Source organism: Lissotriton vulgaris, unplaced genomic scaffold (genome assembly GCF_964263255.1).
Source record: "Lissotriton vulgaris unplaced genomic scaffold, aLisVul1.2 SCAFFOLD_1244, whole genome shotgun sequence".
In the NCBI taxonomy this organism is placed as follows: domain Eukaryota; kingdom Metazoa; phylum Chordata; class Amphibia; order Caudata; family Salamandridae; genus Lissotriton; species Lissotriton vulgaris.
Window position 1 is genome coordinate 130,191 of NW_028251837.1, and position 19,924 is coordinate 150,114.

Here is a 19,924-nt window from a genome sequence, read left to right on the forward strand (position 1 = left end):
TGGCCCTGGTGCTGCATTGTTCCTCTGTGCTAGTGCACAACAGGCATAGTGCAAAAACGTGTGCCTGCCGTCTTTGCATAGGGTTTCTACTGGTAGGGTACAGTTGTAGTACAACCTCCTATGCTCAGACATTTTTAACATATTCCACACATTAGATGTGTGCTGTACAGTTCGGCACACATCCAATGATTGTGATGTTTGGAGACATTTAAACATTTCTCCTGCTTAACCCTGATTTAAGGAGGCGTTATTATCTGACACAAAGCCAGATCTGACAATATTTGTAGATCTTGCTTTGTATCAAAAACTATGGGAAGAAAGGGAATGTCGAATGACTATCCCATGGATGAACCCCCGAATGAAAGTAGCACGAAGCAATGTGCTACTCCATAGAAAGCAAATACCTTATCAACACTTTATGGCACTTTTGGTGCCTTTGCAGCGGAACAAGCGGGCATATTTACAAGCCCCTATAGCCACCGGAACATCACTTTTATCGACGTTCCTGTGGCGCTACGGTCTCTTGCCTTATTCACAAGCCGTTAATGCGGCTTAACGCCGCCTTGTAAATAAGGTACCCTTTCACACTAAACTTAGCATAAAAGGGGTGGGCAATGGGCGTTGCTGTGTGCGTTCCACTGCAACACCCATTGATTTTGATGCTGCCCCATATTTACAAGGGGGGTGTAAATAGGAGGCAGCGCCAAAATTAAGACCAGAGAAAACCTGGTCTTAAACAGGCAAAACGAGGAGAAATGCTTAATTTCTCCTTGTTTTTGCTGTTTCTATGTGCGCTGCATTGTGCAGCACACATGGAAACAGCAAATCACCATGCATGATTGTCTATGTGCAGGAAGGTCCCTTCCAGCACATAAACAATCATTTAAAAAATGACGATTTGCAACTTCCATATGACGTTTCAAAGCGCCATTTGTGATTATTTATCTGCAGTAAGGGACACCTTCCTGCAGATAAACAATCATTCCCTCAATGCCGGCACCTTTGCGTGCCTGCGTTGGCGCTAGGCAGTTTAATTTAGTGCCAGTGCTGGGGGTAACGCTGGAGAGCACTGTATCTTTGTAAATACAGTGCATCCCTGCATTTTCAGAGTGGCGGAGCGTGCCGTTAGCGAGTTTTGCTTAACACCACGCTCTGCCAATCTGTTGTGCATATGCCCCAAAGTCTTCGTAACTCCTCCAAGTGAACATTGAGCATCAATGGTGTATGGAGCAGGGAGCAGAACAACAAGGGTGCAGTCCTGACTTATCTCGGTTTAAACAGAGGGCCTGAGCTAGGGAAAGATAGATCCAAATTATTTAATTTCAAGCAGCAGCCAAATAATATTCCCCATGAGTGTAAATTCCTCTTCAGGGTTCTCCTCTATGGAAATTACTCTTGTCATGGTGGCAGTTCTTCCGGTAGAGAATTTTGCAGTGAACTTTGCACTTTTGTGAAAAATTATGTGACTACTGTGATTCAGATAGATGGGAGAACATGGCCACCGTCATCTCCTGCCTGTTCCTCGACTCGTTGCAAACACTGAGATCATATACAAATCCTGGCTGAATGATTGTGACCCTATAGAATAGATAGGGGTGCAATAGATCCTTTCACCGAGCTCACTCAGGGCCTATCGCCTAAACACATTGTGGCCATTTAAGTGGACAACAATGACAGAAGATCAGTGGTTCAGAGCCAAGTACATGCTAAACATTGTTAATGCCTTTACATTGCCCGCTGCCGCTTTTCCCTCTTGGCCGAGCAAGCTTTCTCCAAAAATAAGTTTTTTTGGTACTTTTTTCACCAGGAACAAGGCTGTCGTCGCATCCATCTGCAGCGCGCTCTGTAGTGAACTCTGCAAAATCTGGAAGGGAAACCAAGTCTGTGGTGTCAGGTAAAGTGACATAAGTTACCTATATGTGTTTCCATGTCTCTTGGTGCGATGGGACCTAGTAGCCATGAAAGTGAGAAGCAGCATTTGTTTTTGGGGATTAGCAGAATAAATACACACCATTCTGAGTGTCATTGCTTCCTCAGGCCACAGGTGAGAGGAGATATTGAGGTCTCCATGAGTTGAAACCACTGTAGAAAGCCCAAAGCTCACTGCAGCCACTGGTTTGTGCCTGACTGCCCATCATGCTCTCTGATCCCCACTTGCATCTCAATCTGTCATTTCTACCCAGTAGAATTAGGCTCAGGTAGGGGCCTAGTGTTAGTTTACCCTTACATTGTGCTGGTTCCTGGTCCTTATGAGTTAGCTGAAACTGGCATGTAGCCATCTCTGCAATGACACGACTGCAGCTGTATGCAGACAGCGGTGGTGGCCGGCACAGGTAGACGCGTGCGGTGAGGCGGGGCGGGGGCGAGGTGGGAGGTGGAAAGTCGCCAGATGACGGTAAAGGTATAATTAAATAAATAAATAACACCTATTCCGTCATCTGTCAGCTTCCTCTCCTACCGTGTCCTGCCCCCCCTCACCTTGCTTACCAGTGCCGGCTGCGTTGATGCCAGACCTGTTACCAGTTCTTTAAAATATACATAGAATGAGGTCTGGCTGTGCCCAGAGACGTATTTCTCTCTGACCATTATGCTACTGGCTGATTGCTATATTATTCTGCATCCTAAGGAATATTTGCATTGCAATATAAGTGGGGCAATTTTGCATCGTGTAAGTACACTGACCAATCACACTTTACATTTTTTATGTCACTCATGCATCATACGCAAGAACATTTTGTATGTCTTCTTTTTAGTGTAGCAGGCTTTTGTTAGTTTTCAGACAACACTCGCATTTTGCCTGCTGGAGCACTCATTGTAGTTGATAAGCAAGCATTGAAAACGCCAATCTGTCTGGTTTTAATATGCCAACACAAACAAGCACATGTTGTTTGCATACTTTCCTAATTTAATGACAAGCCTGTTTGCTTTGCCAGTGCTTGTTGTAAAAGGCCTTCTAAGGTTTTCGTCTGTGTGATGGGCAGCATGGAAAGGAGATGGGAGGGAGCACTGTAGTTACACCAATAGTACTGCCCCCGCTATAGATTGCATTAGGGTTTCTACCAGAACCAGTCCGCGTCCCCTGCTATGCACCCTATGTATTATTAGGCACAGAAGCGCACTTGCAGATGGACTCTGGCAGTATTTACAAACAGTGCGATGTCCATCAGTGCTATTCAGTTCCATTACTGCCGACATTACCGCCCACTTGAGCTGGAATCTCAGGGATGGTAATTTACCTCCAGTGGTTCTGTTCAGGGACAAGGTCATGTCATTTGTTAGGGATTTCTAACATTATCTCATGACCCATGCTGCCCACAGGACCACAGAACATCACAGATCACAGTCAGACTCTTACCATTTCCTGAGATCACACAGGAAGTGTCTAGAGATATCATCTCTGCTTTGGATTACAGCTGATGGTGGTACCTTAAGTTGCTCAATGGAGATCCACTCCTGTGTTATTGGTTAAGGAAGCTGCGCTGGGTCTTGTGTTGGAAGCAAAAGTAGGCAGATGCTTGTATAGTTCAAAGCATTGAATAAAAAAATAATTAGTGCTGGCGATGAATATATGATTTTACCACGATTACAAGTTCCACGCATGGCATTACCACGCGAATTTTAGTTCGCAAGTGGCTTTACCACGCTGGAATTTGCAACGAAGGATTATACCACGCATTTTAACGTCCTTTAAGCACAAATGATAAAGATTATTTTCTTACCTGACAACTTCCTGTCTTTCACCAGCAGCCCGTACTTCCATCCACCATCGAAACAAGCGTCAAAACACGTCTTCCAAAACTAAACAAGCATTTACAATGCAACGGTCTCGCCTTTGCAAAAGTTAGCGCTTTTGGCATTGTAAATGACAAATGTTTTATTTATGTGTTGGTTTTGGAAACAGATAAATAAATGGCATTGTCATGAGCAGTAGAGAGTGAGTAGTAGAGAGTGAGTAGTAGAGAGAGTAGTAGAGAGAGTAGTAGTGAGTAGTAGAGAGAGTAGTAGTGAGTAGTAGAGAGTGAGTAGAGAGTAGTAAGTGAGTAGTAGAGTGTGTAGTAGAGAGTAGTGAGTGTGCAGTAGAGAGTAGTGAGTGTGTAGTAGAGAGTAGTGAGTGTGTAGAAGAGAGTGTGTAGTAGAGAGTGTGTAGTAGAGAGTGTGTAGTAGAGAGTGAGCAGTAGAGACTAGTGAGTGTGTAGTAGAGTGGTGAGTGTGTAGTAGAGTGGTGAGTGTGTAGTAGAGTGTGTAGGAGAATGTGTAGTAGGGAGTGTAGTAGAGTGTGTAGTAGAGAGTGTGTACTAGAGAGTAGTGAGTGTGTAGTAGAGAGTGTGTAATACAGAATGTGAAGTAGAGAGATTGAAGTAGAGAGATTGAAGTAGAGAGATTGAAGTAGAGAGATTGAAGTAGAGAGATTGAAGTAGAGAGATTGAAGTAAAGAGATTGAGGTAGAGAGATTGAATTAGAGAGATTGAGGTAGAGAGATTGAAGTAGAGAGTGTGGAGTAGAGAGTGGAGAGTCTGTAGTAGAGTGTAGTAGAAAGTAGTGAGTGTGTAGTAGAGTAGTAGAGAATGTGTAGTAGAGTAGTAGAGAGTAGTAGAGGGTGTGTAGTAGAGTGTGTAGTAGAGCGTGTGTGTAGCAGAGTGTGTAGTAGAGTGTAGTAGAGTGTGTAGTGTAGAGTGTGTAGTGTAGAGTGTGTAGTGTAGAGTGTGTAGTAGAGAGTGTGTAATGTAGAGTGTGTAATGTAGAGTGTGTAATGTAGAGTGTGTAATGTAGAGTGTGTAGTAGAGTGTGTAGTAGAGAGTGTAGTAAGTAGTGACTGTAGTAGATAGTGTGTAGTAGAGAGTGTCTAGTATAGAGTGTGTCGAAGAGAGTAGTGGCTGTAGTAGTGAGTGTGTAGTGAGTGTGTAGTAGAGAGTAGTGACTGTAGTAGAGAGTGTGTAGTAGTGTGTAGTAGAGAGTAGTGACTGTAGTAGAGTGTGTAGTACAGTGTGTAGTAGAGAGTAGCGACTGTAGTAGAGAGTGTGTAGTAGAGTGTGTAGTAGAGAGTGTGTAGTAGAGTGTGTAGTAGAGAGTAGAGTGCGTAGCAGAGAGTAGTGACTGTAGTAGAGAGTGTGTAGTAGAGTGTGTAGTAGAGTGTGTGTAGTAGAGTGTAGTAGAGAGTAGAGTGCGTAGCAGAGAGTAGTGACTGTAGTAGAGAGTGTGTAGCAGAATGTGTAGTAGAGAGTAGTGACTGTAGTAGGGAGTGTGTAGTAGAGAGTAGTGACTGTAGTAGAGAGTGTGTAGTAGAGAGTGTGTAGTAGAGAGTGTGCAGTGATTTGAGTTTTACATCAAATTAAAAACGGGAACGGAACAAACTCATCCTATACATTATTGTGGTAGGTGCCCACGCATATAGGGTTAAATGATGCGTTAGATGCCACAGGTCCCACCAACACGCTTCCTTTATGATAGGAGAATGCCCAACATCGCGGAGATTTGCTCTCTGCTCTTCCCGGATATTTGTATTTTCAAATGTATAATGTTATCCTGCTAAACGAAGACGATGCTCAAACTATAAAAGAAGAGGGTTTCACAGATATGTTAGTCCTTCCGGGCAAACGAAATGACCCAAAGAAAGATCAAGTGACAGTTTAGAGCTCCAAGTGAGTCTTAATAAAATCAGTGTCTGGAACGCATAGCATCAAAAAACGAGCGGGGCATCAAACTGCAGTGTCATTCAATCAAAGCTTCAAGGCTTCTGAGCGCTAGCCGAGAATTATTTTTTGTGAAGCACTAATCACTGTGGAAGGTGCCCTTGCTATCCCAGATGTGAGAAGTCAGTCTGATATGAAAATAAGCAGTATTTGGAAAGAATGTATTTGGCAGGGGGAAGGTGGGGCGGCGCAAGACCGTACTGACGAGTGAACAGGAGCCATTTTGTACCGAGTGATTCTGCCTGTGTGCATATAGACAAACCAGGCAGCAGCATGAGCATGTGATTCGGTAAAATAACAAGCATTTACAATGCAATGGTTTTGCCTTTGTTAAAGTTAGAGCTATTGGCATTGCTCTTGACACTCTGAAGCTCCACTCTGCATTCTGAAGCTCCACTCTGCACTCTGAAGCTCCACTCTGCACTCTGAAGCTCCACTCTGCACTCTGAAGCTCCACTCTGCATTCTGAAGCTCCACTCTGCACTCTGAAGCTCCACTCTGCACTCTGAAGCTCCACTCTGAAGCTCCACTCTGAAGCTGCACTCTGAAGCTGCACTCTGAAGCTGCACTCTGAAGCTGCACTCTGAAGCTCCACTCTGAAGCTCCACTCTGAAGCTGCACTCTGAAGCTGCACTCTGAATCTGCACTCTGAAGCTCCACTCTGCACTCTGAAGCTGCACTCTGAAGCTCCACTCTGCACTCTGAAGCTCCACTCTGAAGCTCCACTCTGAAGCTGCACTCTGAAGCTGCACTCTGAAGCTCCACTCTGAAGCTGCACTCTGAAGCTGCACTCTGAAGCTCCACTCTGAAGCTCCACTCTGAAGCTCCACTCTGAAGCTCCACTCTGCACTCTGAAGCTCCACTCTGAATCTGAACTCTGAAGCTCCACTCTGAATCTGCACTCTGAAGCTCCACTCTGAATCTGCACTCTGAAGCTCCACTCTGCACTCTGAAGCTCCACTCTGCACTCTGAAGCTCCACTCTCCACTCTGAAGCTCCACTCTCCACTCTGAAGCTCCACTCTCCACTCTGAAGCTCCACTCTCCACTCTGAAGCTCCACTCTGAAGCTCCACTCTGAAGCTCCACTCTGAAGCTCCACTCTGAAGCTCCACTCTGAAGCTCCACTCTGCACTCTGAAGCTCCACTCTGAAGCTCCACTCTGAAGCTCCACTCTGAAGCTCCACTCTGAAGCTCCACTCTGAAGCTCCACTCTGCACTCTGAAGCTCCACTCTGAAGCTCTACTCTGAAGCTCCACTCTCCACTCTGAATCTCCACTCTGAAGCTCCACTCTCCACTCTGAAGCTCCACTCTGAAGCTCCACTCTGAAGCTCCACTCTGAAGCTCCACTCTGAAGCTCCACTCGGAAGCTCCACTCTGAAGCTCCACTCGGAAGCTCCACTCGGAAGCTCCACTCGGAAGCTCCACTCTGCACTCTGAAGCTCCACTCTGAAGCTCCACTCTGCACTCTGAAGCTCCACTCTGAAGCTCCACTCTGCACTCTGAAGCTCCACTCTGAAGCTCCACTCTGCACTCTGAAGCTCCACTCTGAAGCTCCACTCTGCACTCTGAAGCTCCACTCTGAAGCTCCACTCTGAAGCTCCACTCTGAAGCTCCACTCTGAAGCTCCACTCTGCACTCTGAAGCTCTACTCTGAAGCTCCACTCTGCACTCTGAAGCTCTACTCTGAAGCTCCACTCTGCACTCTGAAGCTCCACTCTGAAGCTCCACTCTGCACTCTGAAGCTCCACTCTGAAGCTCTACTCTGAAGCTCCACTCTGCACTCTGAAGCTCCACTCTGAAGCTCTACTCTGAAGCTCCACTCTGCACTCTGAAGCTCCACTCTGAAGCTCCACTCTGCACTCTGAAGCTCCACTCTGAAGCTCCACTCTGCACTCTGAAGCTCCACTCGGAAGCTCCACTTGGAAGCTCCACTCGGAAGCTCCACTCGGAAGCTCCACTCTGAAGCTCCACTCTGAAGTTCCACTCTGAAGCTCCACTCTGCACTCTGAAGCTCCACTCGGAAGCTCCACTCTGAAGCTCCACTCTGAAGCTCCACTCTGCACTCTGAAGCTCCACTCTGCACTCTGAAGCTCCACTCTGAAGCTCCACTCTGCACTCTGAAGCTCCACTCTGAAGCTCCACTCTGAAGCTCCACTCTGAAGCTCCACTCGAAAGCTCCACTCTGAAGCTCCACTCTGCACTCTGAAGCTCCACTCGAAAGCTCCACTCTGAAGCTCCACTCTGAAGCTCCACTCTGAAGCTCCACTCTGCACTCTGAAGCTCCACTCTGAAGCTCCACTCTGAAGCTCCACTCTGCACTCTGAAGCTCCACTCTGAAGCTCTACTCTGAAGCTCCACTCTGCACTCTGAAGCTCCACTCTGAAGCTCCACTCTGCACTCTGAAGCTCCACTCTGAAGCTCCACTCTGAAGCTCTACTCTGAAGCTCCACTCTGCACTCTGAAGCTCCACTCTGAAGCTCCACTCTGAAGCTCTACTCTGAAGCTCCACTCTGCACTCTGAAGCTCCACTCTGAAGCTCCACTCTGAAGCTCCACTCTGAAGCTCCACTCTGAAGCTCCACTCTGAAGCTCCACTCTGCACTCTTAAGCTCCACTCTTAAGCTCCACTCTGCACTCTTAAGCTCCACTCTGAAGCTCCACTCTGCACTCTGAAGTTCCACTCTGCACTCTGAAGCTCCACTCTGCACTCTGAAGCTCCACTCTGAAGCTCCACTCTGAAGCTCCACTCTGAAGCTCCACTCTGAAGCTCCACTCTGAAGCTCCACTCTGCACTCTGAAGCTCCACTCTGCACTCTGAAGCTCCACTCTGAAGCTCCACTCTGAAGCTCCACTCTGAAGCTCCACTCTGAAGCTCCACTCTGAAGCTCCACTCTGAAGCTTCACTCTGAAGCTCCACTCTGCACTCTGAACGGTCAGACTCCAAAAATCGGCCCTAATCACAATAGTATTATTTCACCTGCGTGAATATAAGTCTTTAAAATTCTGGCCAGTGGTAATACACACAAGTAATATAAAATTGTTGTTCCAAAGAGCATTAAATGGAAATAAAACAAGTACCCGACCCATTGACGCCTGCACCTTAAAAGTGAAACTGACTGAAGCAAGGCACTCTGAAGCTCCACTCTGAAGCTGCACTCTGAAGCTCCACTCTGAAGCTCCACTCTGCACTCTGAAGCTCCACTCTGAATCTGAACTCTGAAGCTCCACTCTGAATCTGCACTCTGAAGCTCCACTCTGAATCTGCACTCTGAAGCTCCACTCTGAATCTGCACTCTGAAGCTCCACTCTGCACTCTGAAGCTCCACTCTGCACTCTGAAGCTCCACTCTGCACTCTGAAGCTCCACTCTCCACTCTGAAGCTCCACTCTGAAGCTCCACTCTGAAGCTCCACTCTGAAGCTCCACTCTGAAGCTCCACTCTGAAGCTCCACTCTGAAGCTCCACTCTGCACTCTGAAGCTCCACTCTGAAGCTCCACTCTGAAGCTCCACTCTGCACTCTGAAGCTCCACTCTGAAGCTCCACTCTGAAGCTCCACTCTGAAGCTCCACTCTGAAGCTCCACTCTGCACTCTGAAGCTCCACTCTGAAGCTCCACTCTGAAGCTCCACTCTGAAGCTCCACTCTGAAGCTCCACTCTGAAGCTCCACTCTGAAGCTGCACTCTGAAGCTGCACTCTGAAGCTCCACTCTGAAGCTCCACTCTGAAGCTCCACTCTGAAGCTCCACTCTGAAGCTCCACTCTGCACTCTGAAGCTCCACTCTGCACTCTGAAGCTCCACTCTGAAGCTCCACTCTGAAGCTCCACTCTGAAGCTCCACTCTGAAGCTCCACTCTGAAGCTCCACTCTGAAGCTTCACTCTGAAGCTCCACTCTGCACTCTGAACGGTCAGACTCCAAAAATCGGCCCTAATCACAATAGTATTATTTCACCTGCGTGAATATAAGTCTTTAAAATTCTGGCCAGTGGTAATACACACAAGTAATATAAAATTGTTGTTCCAAAGAGCATTAAATGGAAATAAAACAAGTACCCGACCCATTGACGCCTGCACCTTAAAAGTGAAACTGACTGAAGCAAGGCACTCTGAAGCTCCACTCTGAAGCTGCACTCTGAAGCTCCACTCTGAAGCTCCACTCTGCACTCTGAAGCTCCACTCTGAATCTGAACTCTGAAGCTCCACTCTGAATCTGCACTCTGAAGCTCCACTCTGAATCTGCACTCTGAAGCTCCACTCTGAATCTGCACTCTGAAGCTCCACTCTGCACTCTGAAGCTCCACTCTGCACTCTGAAGCTCCACTCTGCACTCTGAAGCTCCACTCTCCACTCTGAAGCTCCACTCTGAAGCTCCACTCTGAAGCTCCACTCTGAAGCTCCACTCTGAAGCTCCACTCTGAAGCTCCACTCTGAAGCTCCACTCTGCACTCTGAAGCTCCACTCTGAAGCTCCACTCTGAAGCTCCACTCTGCACTCTGAAGCTCCACTCTGAAGCTCCACTCTGAAGCTCCACTCTGAAGCTCCACTCTGAAGCTCCACTCTGCACTCTGAAGCTCCACTCTGAAGCTCCACTCTGAAGCTCCACTCTGAAGCTCCACTCTGAAGCTCCACTCTGAAGCTCCACTCTGAAGCTGCACTCTGAAGCTGCACTCTGAAGCTCCACTCTGCACTCTGAAGCTCCACTCTGAAGCTCTACTCTGAAGCTCCACTCTCCACTCTGAATCTCCACTCTGAAGCTCCACTCTCCACTCTGAAGCTCCACTCTGAAGCTCCACTCTGAAGCTCCACTCGGAAGCTCCACTCGGAAGCTCCACTCGGAAGCTCCACTCGGAAGCTCCACTCTGCACTCTGAAGCTCCACTCGGAAGCTCCACTCTGCACTCTGAAGCTCCACTCTGAAGCTCCACTCTGCACTCTGAAGCTCCACTCTGAAGCTCCACTCTGCACTCTGAAGCTCCACTCTGAAGCTCCACTCTGCACTCTGAAGCTCCACTCTGAAGCTCCACTCTGCACTCTGAAGCTCCACTCTGAAGCTCCACTCTGAAGCTCCACTCTGAAGCTCCACTCTGCACTCTGAAGCTCTACTCTGAAGCTCCACTCTGCACTCTGAAGCTCTACTCTGAAGCTCCACTCTGCACTCTGAAGCTCCACTCTGAAGCTCCACTCTGCACTCTGAAGCTCCACTCTGAAGCTCTACTCTGAAGCTCCACTCTGCACTCTGAAGCTCCACTCTGAAGCTCTACTCTGAAGCTCCACTCTGCACTCTGAAGCTCCACTCTGAAGCTCTACTCTGAAGCTCCACTCTGCACTCTGAAGCTCCACTCTGAAGCTCCACTCTGCACTCTGAAGCTCCACTCTGAAGCTCCACTCTGCACTCTGAAGCTCCACTCGGAAGCTCCACTCGGAAGCTCCACTCTGCACTCTGAAGCTCCACTCGGAAGCTCCACTCTGAAGCTCCACTCTGAAGCTCCACTCTGCACTCTGAAGCTCCACTCTGCACTCTGAAGCTCCACTCTGCACTCTGAAGCTCCACTCTGAAGCTCCACTCTGCACTCTGAAGCTCCACTCTGAAGCTCCACTCTGCACTCTGAAGCTCCACTCTGAAGCTCCACTCTGAAGCTCCACTCTGAAGCTCCACTCTGAAGCTCCACTCTGCACTCTGAAGCTCCACTCGAAAGCTCCACTCTGAAGCTCCACTCTGAAGCTCCACTCTGAAGCTTCACCCTGAAGCTGCACTCTGAAGCTCCACTCTGAAGCTGCACTCTGAAGCTCCACTCTGAAGCTCCACTTTGAAGCTCCACTCTGAAGCTCCACTCTGAAGCTCCACTCTGCACTCTGAAGCTCCACTCTGAAGCTCTACTCTGAAGCTCCACTCTGCACTCTGAAGCTCCACTCTGAAGCTCCACTCTGCACTCTGAAGCTCCACTCTGAAGCTCTACTCTGAAGCTCCACTCTGCACTCTGAAGCTCCACTCTGAAGCTCCACTCTGAAGCTCTACTCTGAAGCTCCACTCTGCACTCTGAAGCTCCACTCTGAAGCTCCACTCTGAAGCTCCACTCTGAAGCTCCACTCTGAAGCTCCACTCTGAAGCTCCACTCTGCACTCTTAAGCTCCACTCTGAAGCTCCACTCTGCACTCTGAAGTTCCACTCTGCACTCTGAAGCTCCACTCTGCACTCTGAAGCTCCACTCTGAAGCTCCACTCTGCACTCTGAAGCTCCACTCTGAAGCTCCAGTCTGCACTCTGAAGCTCCACTCTGAAGCTCCACTCTGAAGCTCCACTCTGAAGCTCCACTCTGAAGCTCCACTCTGCACTCCGAAGCTCCACTCTGAAGCTCCACTCTGAAGCTCCACTCTGAAGCTCCACTCTGAAGCTCCACTCTGAAGCTTCACTCTGAAGCTCCACTCTGCACTCTGAACGGTCAGACTCCAAAAATCGGCCCTAATCACAATAGTATTATTTCACCTGCGTGAATATAAGTCTTTAAAATTCTGGCCAGTGGTAATACACACAAGTAATATAAAATTGTTGTTCCAAAGAGCATTAAATGGAAATAAAACAAGTACCAGACCCATTGACGCCTGCACCTTAAAAGTGAAACTGACTGAAGCAAGCCACGTTGAAAAAAAAAGCCACACACATTAGATGCAGTCAAGGCGCGCTCACGAGGTCAGAAGGCACTCCACATGAACAACTACCAGACACATTGTTTCATTTCACTTTGAAAGTGCAGGCGTCAAAGTGAAACTGACTAAAGGAAGCGCACGGCCCATTAGATGCAGTCAAGGCGCGCTCACAAGGTCAAATCTCCAAAGGAGAAGCTCGTGACAGCCTGACTACAGCAGAAAAAGCTCGTAACTGTCTGATGTCCACAATATTCCCAGAAAAGTGGCAACATAAGTTGTCTCGCATAGACAGCAAAAGCTTCGCTTTTGCTTTCGTCTAGGCGAGACCTAAAAAGGACTGCTATTTTGACGTACACGGCACGTCTTTGGGGGAGGCACTTTCCTTTTATTTTGGTGGTACTGAAGTGCATTTTTTTTAATTTGAGTAATCTGCTCCTTTGTTTGTTTGCTTTTTGGGGGGAGACCCCCCCAGCCCCCCTCCGAGCCCCCCCCCCCGACCCACCCTGAGCCCCCCCAGTCCCCCCAAGCCCACGCAGAACGACTTGAAGGAATACCACGTCTCCCCCCCCAGCCCGTGGTAAAGACGGTCGTGGAAGGCACCCTCGTTGTAAAGACGTTTGCGTGGTGTCACGTGGTAAACGTCATTAGTGGTAATGCCTTCGTGGTAAATTATGTTTCCCGCTGGCGATGACCTGGCAGCACTCTCCCAACGAAGCAAGTATCTCTGCTATATCGGATACTCAATCTCGTGCCTTGCAGGTTTTTGATCATATTTTTAACTATTCGTCCTATTCACATGATACACCTGTGGGACATTTTCAGTGTGGCTGTTGTCCCATCCCACCAGGGGTACAGATGCCAAATCTCATAGCAGTAATGGGCAGACGTCATTTACCTGAGATGCTACGTGAGTGTGACTCAATGGTTAGAGCGGCAGACCCTGAAGCAGAGGTCTAGCCCGGGACCAGGGTTCAATTCCCGCCTCGGCGGGTCTTGGGCTCAAAATTCCATAGACCTGATAATTCTCACTTCGGTGCCTATTCCAATCATGGAGTCCCACTCTGCAACTCTGGGCAATAGCTTGCTTAATCTCCACAACGGCCCCCACAACACTAAGGATGCCTGGCCTCCACCTTGGGGGTGCCCAGGAGTGGACGCCTCACAGGGAAAGACAGGATGGGTTCCACAGCGGTATTCGTACAAGCGCCTTGAGACCCTTGCGGGTGAGTAGTGCGCTATACAAGTATCAATTTACATTTACATTTACGTGTTTTCAGACCCTTAGACTTGGGATTTCCTTAATCAACGCCAAAATCTGAGCCCTCAATGAACCCTGATCACAATGCATATAAAACTAAGAATTCATGTTGGTTGAGAATTCTGGTTGATTGTTCACAAGGTCACTCCTAAGTCAATACAGGAATCCATTGCGTTTTAGACTTCCCTCAAATGAGGATATATCTCAACACCATGAGATTTTCATGAGTATTACAGTACTTCTTTCGTTTATCAGCTATGGAGCTTCCGATACCTTCCTCTGAGGAACCAAGGAATCTAGAGGGTTCTTCTGTACTCTCTAGGATTCTACCTGATGATGGCATCCACTATTGTGTCTTCACAAGCGTTAGGACCCATTCAAAATCTGATGGATGGAAATCCTCTATTAGATCTTAGCCACTAGTAATTAGCCAGAACCACATTCAGTGCCTCATTTTCTTACTCCCTTTGCCACTTCCGATAGGACGCAACCTTTGATCATTGGGGTCGTCTTTAAATAGAAGCAAAGTCAAGCCTCTTCAAGATAAAATCCATAGGTGGATTTAGAGTTTTGGAGATGCAGGCATCTGCCAAAGATGGTCAGATGCTCCGTCTACCTTGCTGTAAATGTATTGCCCTGTACGGACACTAAACACAGACAACAGGATAGCTGACAAAAGTCTAAATCCACCCCAGGTTCTATTTAATTTATATTTACTAGTGGTCACAGCCGACTCCTGCACTGCTAGTGCATTTCAAAGCATGATGAGCTGGCTCCTTCGTCTGGGATAAAATGACCATAAACATTTCATATTGTGTAAATGAAGAATTCATTTGTCATATTGCTACCACCTAAGGCGAAAGCATACAAATCTCAAATACTAAGGGGCACCCATGGCAACATGCTGGTGATAGCGCTCTGGAGGGAATGCTTGCCATAAGGGAGGACGACCATGGCATATGGAAGGGGCTAATCATGACGAAATAGTGGTCCTATGGAAAGGGGTAATCATGACAATGGTGGTCCTATGGGAGGGGGTAATCATGACAAAATAGTGCTATGGGAGGGGGTAATCATGACAAAAAGGTGGTCCTATGGGAGGGGGTAATCATGACAAAATAGTGCTATGGGAGGGGGTAATCATGACGAAATGGTGGTCTTATGGGAGGGGATAATCATGACAAAATGGTGGTCCTATGGTAGGGGGTAATCATGACAAAATAGTGCTATGGGAGGGGGTAATCATGACGAAATGGTGTTCTTATGGGAGGGGATAATCATGACAAAATGGTGGTCCTATGGGAGGGGGTAATCATGACAAAATAGTGCTATGGGAGGGGGTAATCATGACGAAATAGTGGTCTTATGGGAGGGGGTAATCATGACAAAATGGTGGTCTTATGGGACGGGGTAATCATGACAATGGTGGTACTATGAAAAGGGGTAATCATGACAAAATAGTGCTAAGGGAGGGGGTAATCATGACAAAATGGTGGTCCTATGTGAGGGGGTAATCATGACAATGGTGGTCCTATATAAGGGGTAATCATGACGAAATGATGGTCCTATGGGAGGGGGTAATCATGACAAAATGGCGGTCCTATGAAAGGGGTAATCATGACGAAATGGTGCTTCTATGGGAGGGGGTAATCATGGCAAAATGGTGCTCCTATGGAAAGGGGTAATCATGACAATGGGGGTCCTATGGAAGGGGGTAATACTGACAAAATGGTGGTCCTATGGAAAGGGGTAATCATGACAATGGTGGTCCTATGGGAGGGGGTAATCATGACTAAATGGTGGTCTTATGGGAAGGGGTAATCATGACAATGGTTGTACTATGGAAAGGGGTAATCATGACAAAATAGTGCTATGGGAGGGGGTAATCATGGCAATGGTGGTATTATGGGATTGGGTAATCATGACAAAATGGTGGTCCTATGGGAGGGGGTAATCATCACAAAATGGTGGTCCTATGGGAGGGGGTAATCATGACAATGGTGATACTATGGAAAGGGGTAATCATGACAAAATAGTGCTATGGGAGGGGGTAATCATGACAAAATGGTGGTCCTATGGAAGGGGGCAATCATGACAATGGTGGTCCTATGGTAGGGGGTAATTATGACGAAATGATGGTCCTATGGGAGGGGGTAATCATGACGAAATGATGGTCCTATGGGATTGAGTAATCATGACAAAATGGTGGTCCTATGGGAGGGGGTAATCATCACAAAATGGTGGTCCTATGGGAGGGGGTAATCATGACAATGGTGGTACTATGGAAAGGGGTAATCATGACAAAATAGTGCTATGGGAGGGGGTAATCGTGACAAAATGGTGGTCCTATGTGAGGGGGTATTCATGACAATGGTGGTCCCATGGAAAGGGGTAATCATGAGGAAATGCTGGTCCTATGGGAGGGGGTAATCATGACGAAATGATGGTCCTATGGGAGGGGGTAATCATGACGAAATGATGGTCCTATACGGGGGTAATCATGACAATGGTGGTCCTATGGAAAGGGGTAATCATGACAAAATAGTGCTATGGGAGGGTGTAATCATGACAAAATGGTGGTCCTATGGGAGGGGGTAATCATGACAAAATGGTGGTCCTATGAAAAGGGGTAATCATGACAGAATAGTGCTAGCGGACGTGGTAATCATGACAAAATGGTGGTCCTATGGGAGGGGGTAATCATGACAATGATGGTCCTATGGAAGGGGGTAATCATGACAATATGGTGGTCCTATGGGAGGGGGTAATCATGACAAAATGGTGGTCCTATGGGAGGGGGTAATCATGACAAAATGGTGGTCCTAAGGGATGGGGTATTCATGACAAAATGGTGGTCCTATGGAAAGGTGTCATCATGGCAAAATGGTGGTCCTATGGAAAGGGGTAATCATGACAAAATGGTGGTCCTATGGTCGTGGGTAATCATGACAAAATGGCAGTCCTATGGAAGGGGTTAATCATGACAAAATGGTGGTCCTATGGAAAGGGGTAATCATGACAAAATGGTGGCCCTATGGAAAGGGGTAATCATGACAAAATGGTGGTCCTATGGAAGGGGATAATCATGACAAAATGGTGGTCCTATGGAAAGGGGTAATCATGACAAAATGGTGGTCCTATGGGAGGGGGTAATCATGACAATGTTGGTCCTATGAAAAGGGGTAATCATGACAAAATAGTGCCATGGATGGGGGTAATCATGACAAAATGGTGGTCCTATGGGAGAGGGTAATCATGACAAAAGCGTGGTCCTATGCAAGAGGGTTATCATGACAAAATGTTGGTCATATGTAAGGGGTAATCATGACAAAATGGTTGTCCTATTGTAGGGGGAAATCATGACGAAATAATGGTGCTATGGAAGGGGGCAATCATGACAAAATAGTGCTAAGGGAGGGGATAATCATGACAAAATGGTGGTCTTATCGGAGGGGGTAAAAATGACAATGGTGGTCCTATGGAAACGGGTAATCATGACAAAATAGTGCTATGGGAGGGGGTAATCATGACAAAATGGTGGTCCTATGGTAGGGGGTAATCATGACGAAATGATGGTCCTATGGGAGGGGGTAATCATGACAATGGTGGTCCTATGGAAAGGGGTAATCATGACAAAATAGTGCTATGGGAGGGGTAATCATGACAAAATGGTGGTCCTATGGCATTGGGTAATCATGACAATGGTGGTCCTATGAAAAGGGGTAATCATGACAAAATGGTGGTCCTATTTAGGGGGTAATCATGACAATGGTGGTCCTATGGAAAGGGGTAATCACAACAAAATAGTGCTAAGGGAGGGGGTAATCATGACAAAATGGTGGTTTTATGGAAGAGGGTAATCATGACAGAATGGTGGTCCTATGGAAAGGGGCAATCATGACAAATTGGTGGTCCTATGGGAGGGGGTAATCATGACAATGGTGGTCCGATGGAAAGGGGTGATCATGACAAAATAGTGCTATGTGAGGAGGTAATCATGACAAAATGGTGGTCCTATGGAAGGGGGTAATCATGACAGAATGGTGGTCCTATGGGAAGGGGTAATCATGACAAAATGGTGGTCCTATGGGAGGGGGTAATCATGACAATGGTGGTCCGATGGAAGGGGGTAATCATGACAAAATGTTGGTCCTGTGGAAGAGGTAATCATGACAAAATGGTTGTCCTATGGGAGGGGGGAATCATGAGAAAATAATGGCCCTTTGGAAGTGGGTAATCATGACAAAATAGTGCTATGGGAGGGGGTAATCATGATGAAATGGTAGTCCTATGTGAGAGGGTAATCATGAAAAAATGGTGGTCCTATGGAAAGGGGTAATCATGACAAAATGGTGGTCCTATGGAAAGGGGTAATCATGACAAAATGGTAGTCCTATGGGAGAGGGTAATCATGACAAAATGGTGGTCCTATGGAAAGGGGTAATCATGACAAAATTGTGGTCCTATGGAAAGGGGTAATCATGACAAAATAGTGCTATGGGAGGGGGTAATCATGAGAACATGGTAGTCCTATGGGAGAGGGTAATCATGACAAAATGGTGGTCCTATGGAAAGGGGTAATCACGACAAAATTGTGGTCCTATGGAAAGGGGTAATCATGACAAAATGGTGGTCCTATGGGAGGGGGTAATCATGGCAATGGTGATCCTATGGAAAGGGGTATTCATGACAAAATAGTGCTATGGGAGGGGGTAATCATGACAAAATAGTGCTATGGAAGGGGGTAATCATGACAAAACGGTAGTCCTATGGGAGGGGGTAATCATGACAAAATGGTTGTTCTATGAAAAGGGGTAATCATGACAAAATGGTGGTCCTATGGGAGGGGGTAATCATGACAAAATGGTGGTCCTATGGGAGGGGGTAATCATGACAATGGTGATCCTACAGAAAGGGGTAATCATGACAAAATAGTGCTATGGGAGGGGGTAATCATGACAAAATGGTGGTCCTATGGAAGGGGGTTTTCATGACAAAATGGTGGTCTTATGGAAAGGGGTAATCATGACAAAATGGTGGTCCTAAGGGAGGGGCGTAATCATGACAAAATGGTGGTCCTATGGAAAGGGGTCATCATGACAAAACGGTTGTCCTATGGGAGGGGAGAATCATGAGAAAATAATGGTCCTTTTGAAGTGGGTAATCATGACAAAATAGTGCTATGGGAGGGGGTAATCATGACGAAATGGTAGTCCTATGGGAGAGGGTAATCATGAAAAAATGGTGGTCCCATGGAAAGGGGTAATCATGACAAAATGGTGGTCCTATGGAAAGGGGTAATCATAACAAAATGGTGGTCCTATGGGAGGGGGTAATCATGACAATGGTGGTCCAATGGAAGGGGGTAATCATGACAAAATGTTGGTCCTGTGGAAAAGGTAATCATGACAAAATGGTGGTCCTATGGAAAGGGGTAATCATGACAAAATGGTGGTCCTATGGGAGGGGGTAATCATGACAACAGTGATCCTATGGAAAGGGGGTAATCATGAGAAAATGGTAGTCCTATGGGAGAGGGTAATCATGACAAAATGGTGGTCCTATGGAAAGGGGTAAGCATGACAAAATTGTGGTCCTATGGAAAGGGGTAATCATGACAAAATGGTGGTCCTATGGGAGGGGGTAATCATGGCAATGGTGATCCTATGGAAAGGGGTATTCATAACAAAATAGTGCTATGGGAGGGGGTAATCATGACAAAATAGTGCTATGGGAGGGGGTAATCATGACAAAATGGTAGTCCTATGGGAGGGGGTAATCATGACAAAATGGTTGTCCTATGAAAAGGGGTAATCATGACAAAATGGTGGTCCTATGGGAGGGGGTAATCATGACAAAATGGTGGTCCTATGGGAGGGGGTAATCATGACAATGGTGATCCTACAGAAAGGGGTAATCATGACAAAATAGTGCTATGGAAGTGTCAAGACTTCCAGAACCATAGCCAGCATTGGATCAGTGCCTGCAAAACCTCAACGGTCATTAAAGCAGAGCTCCAAGTATCCACGTTGGCGAAGGCAGCATAGAGTCACCACGTTGTTCCTGCGGCGCTGTGTGCAGAATCTGAAGAAGCGAGTATCCCAACATGGCCGCCGCAGGGTATTAGAAACAGCGAGGAGTGAGCGCTCTAGTCTTCGAGAGCGCGCGAGCAGCTGTGGAGATGAGGCGCACTGCCGCTCAGGAATCTGCGCACTTCAACTGACCTCTTCACCGGAGTCACGGCGCAGCTCTGAGTGAAGTTCTTGTTCTGAGGAAATTCCTGTCAGCGCTTCTGTTTGGTTGTTCTTATCGCATGCGCAACGTGGGATTCTGGC

General features: G+C 47.2%; 1 protein-coding gene across 1 annotated transcript in view; it reads left to right on the forward strand.

Annotated features, from left to right (window-relative positions):
- CFAP100 (cilia and flagella associated protein 100) overlaps nt 1–19,924 on the forward strand; it is a 169,352-nt gene that overhangs the window by 41,989 nt on the left and 107,439 nt on the right. Inside the window, exon 3 of the mRNA XM_086950926.1 lies at nt 1,808–1,894. Coding sequence (XP_086807052.1) covers nt 1,808–1,894 — 87 coding nt within the window. The remainder of the gene's footprint in view (nt 1–1,807; nt 1,895–19,924) is intronic.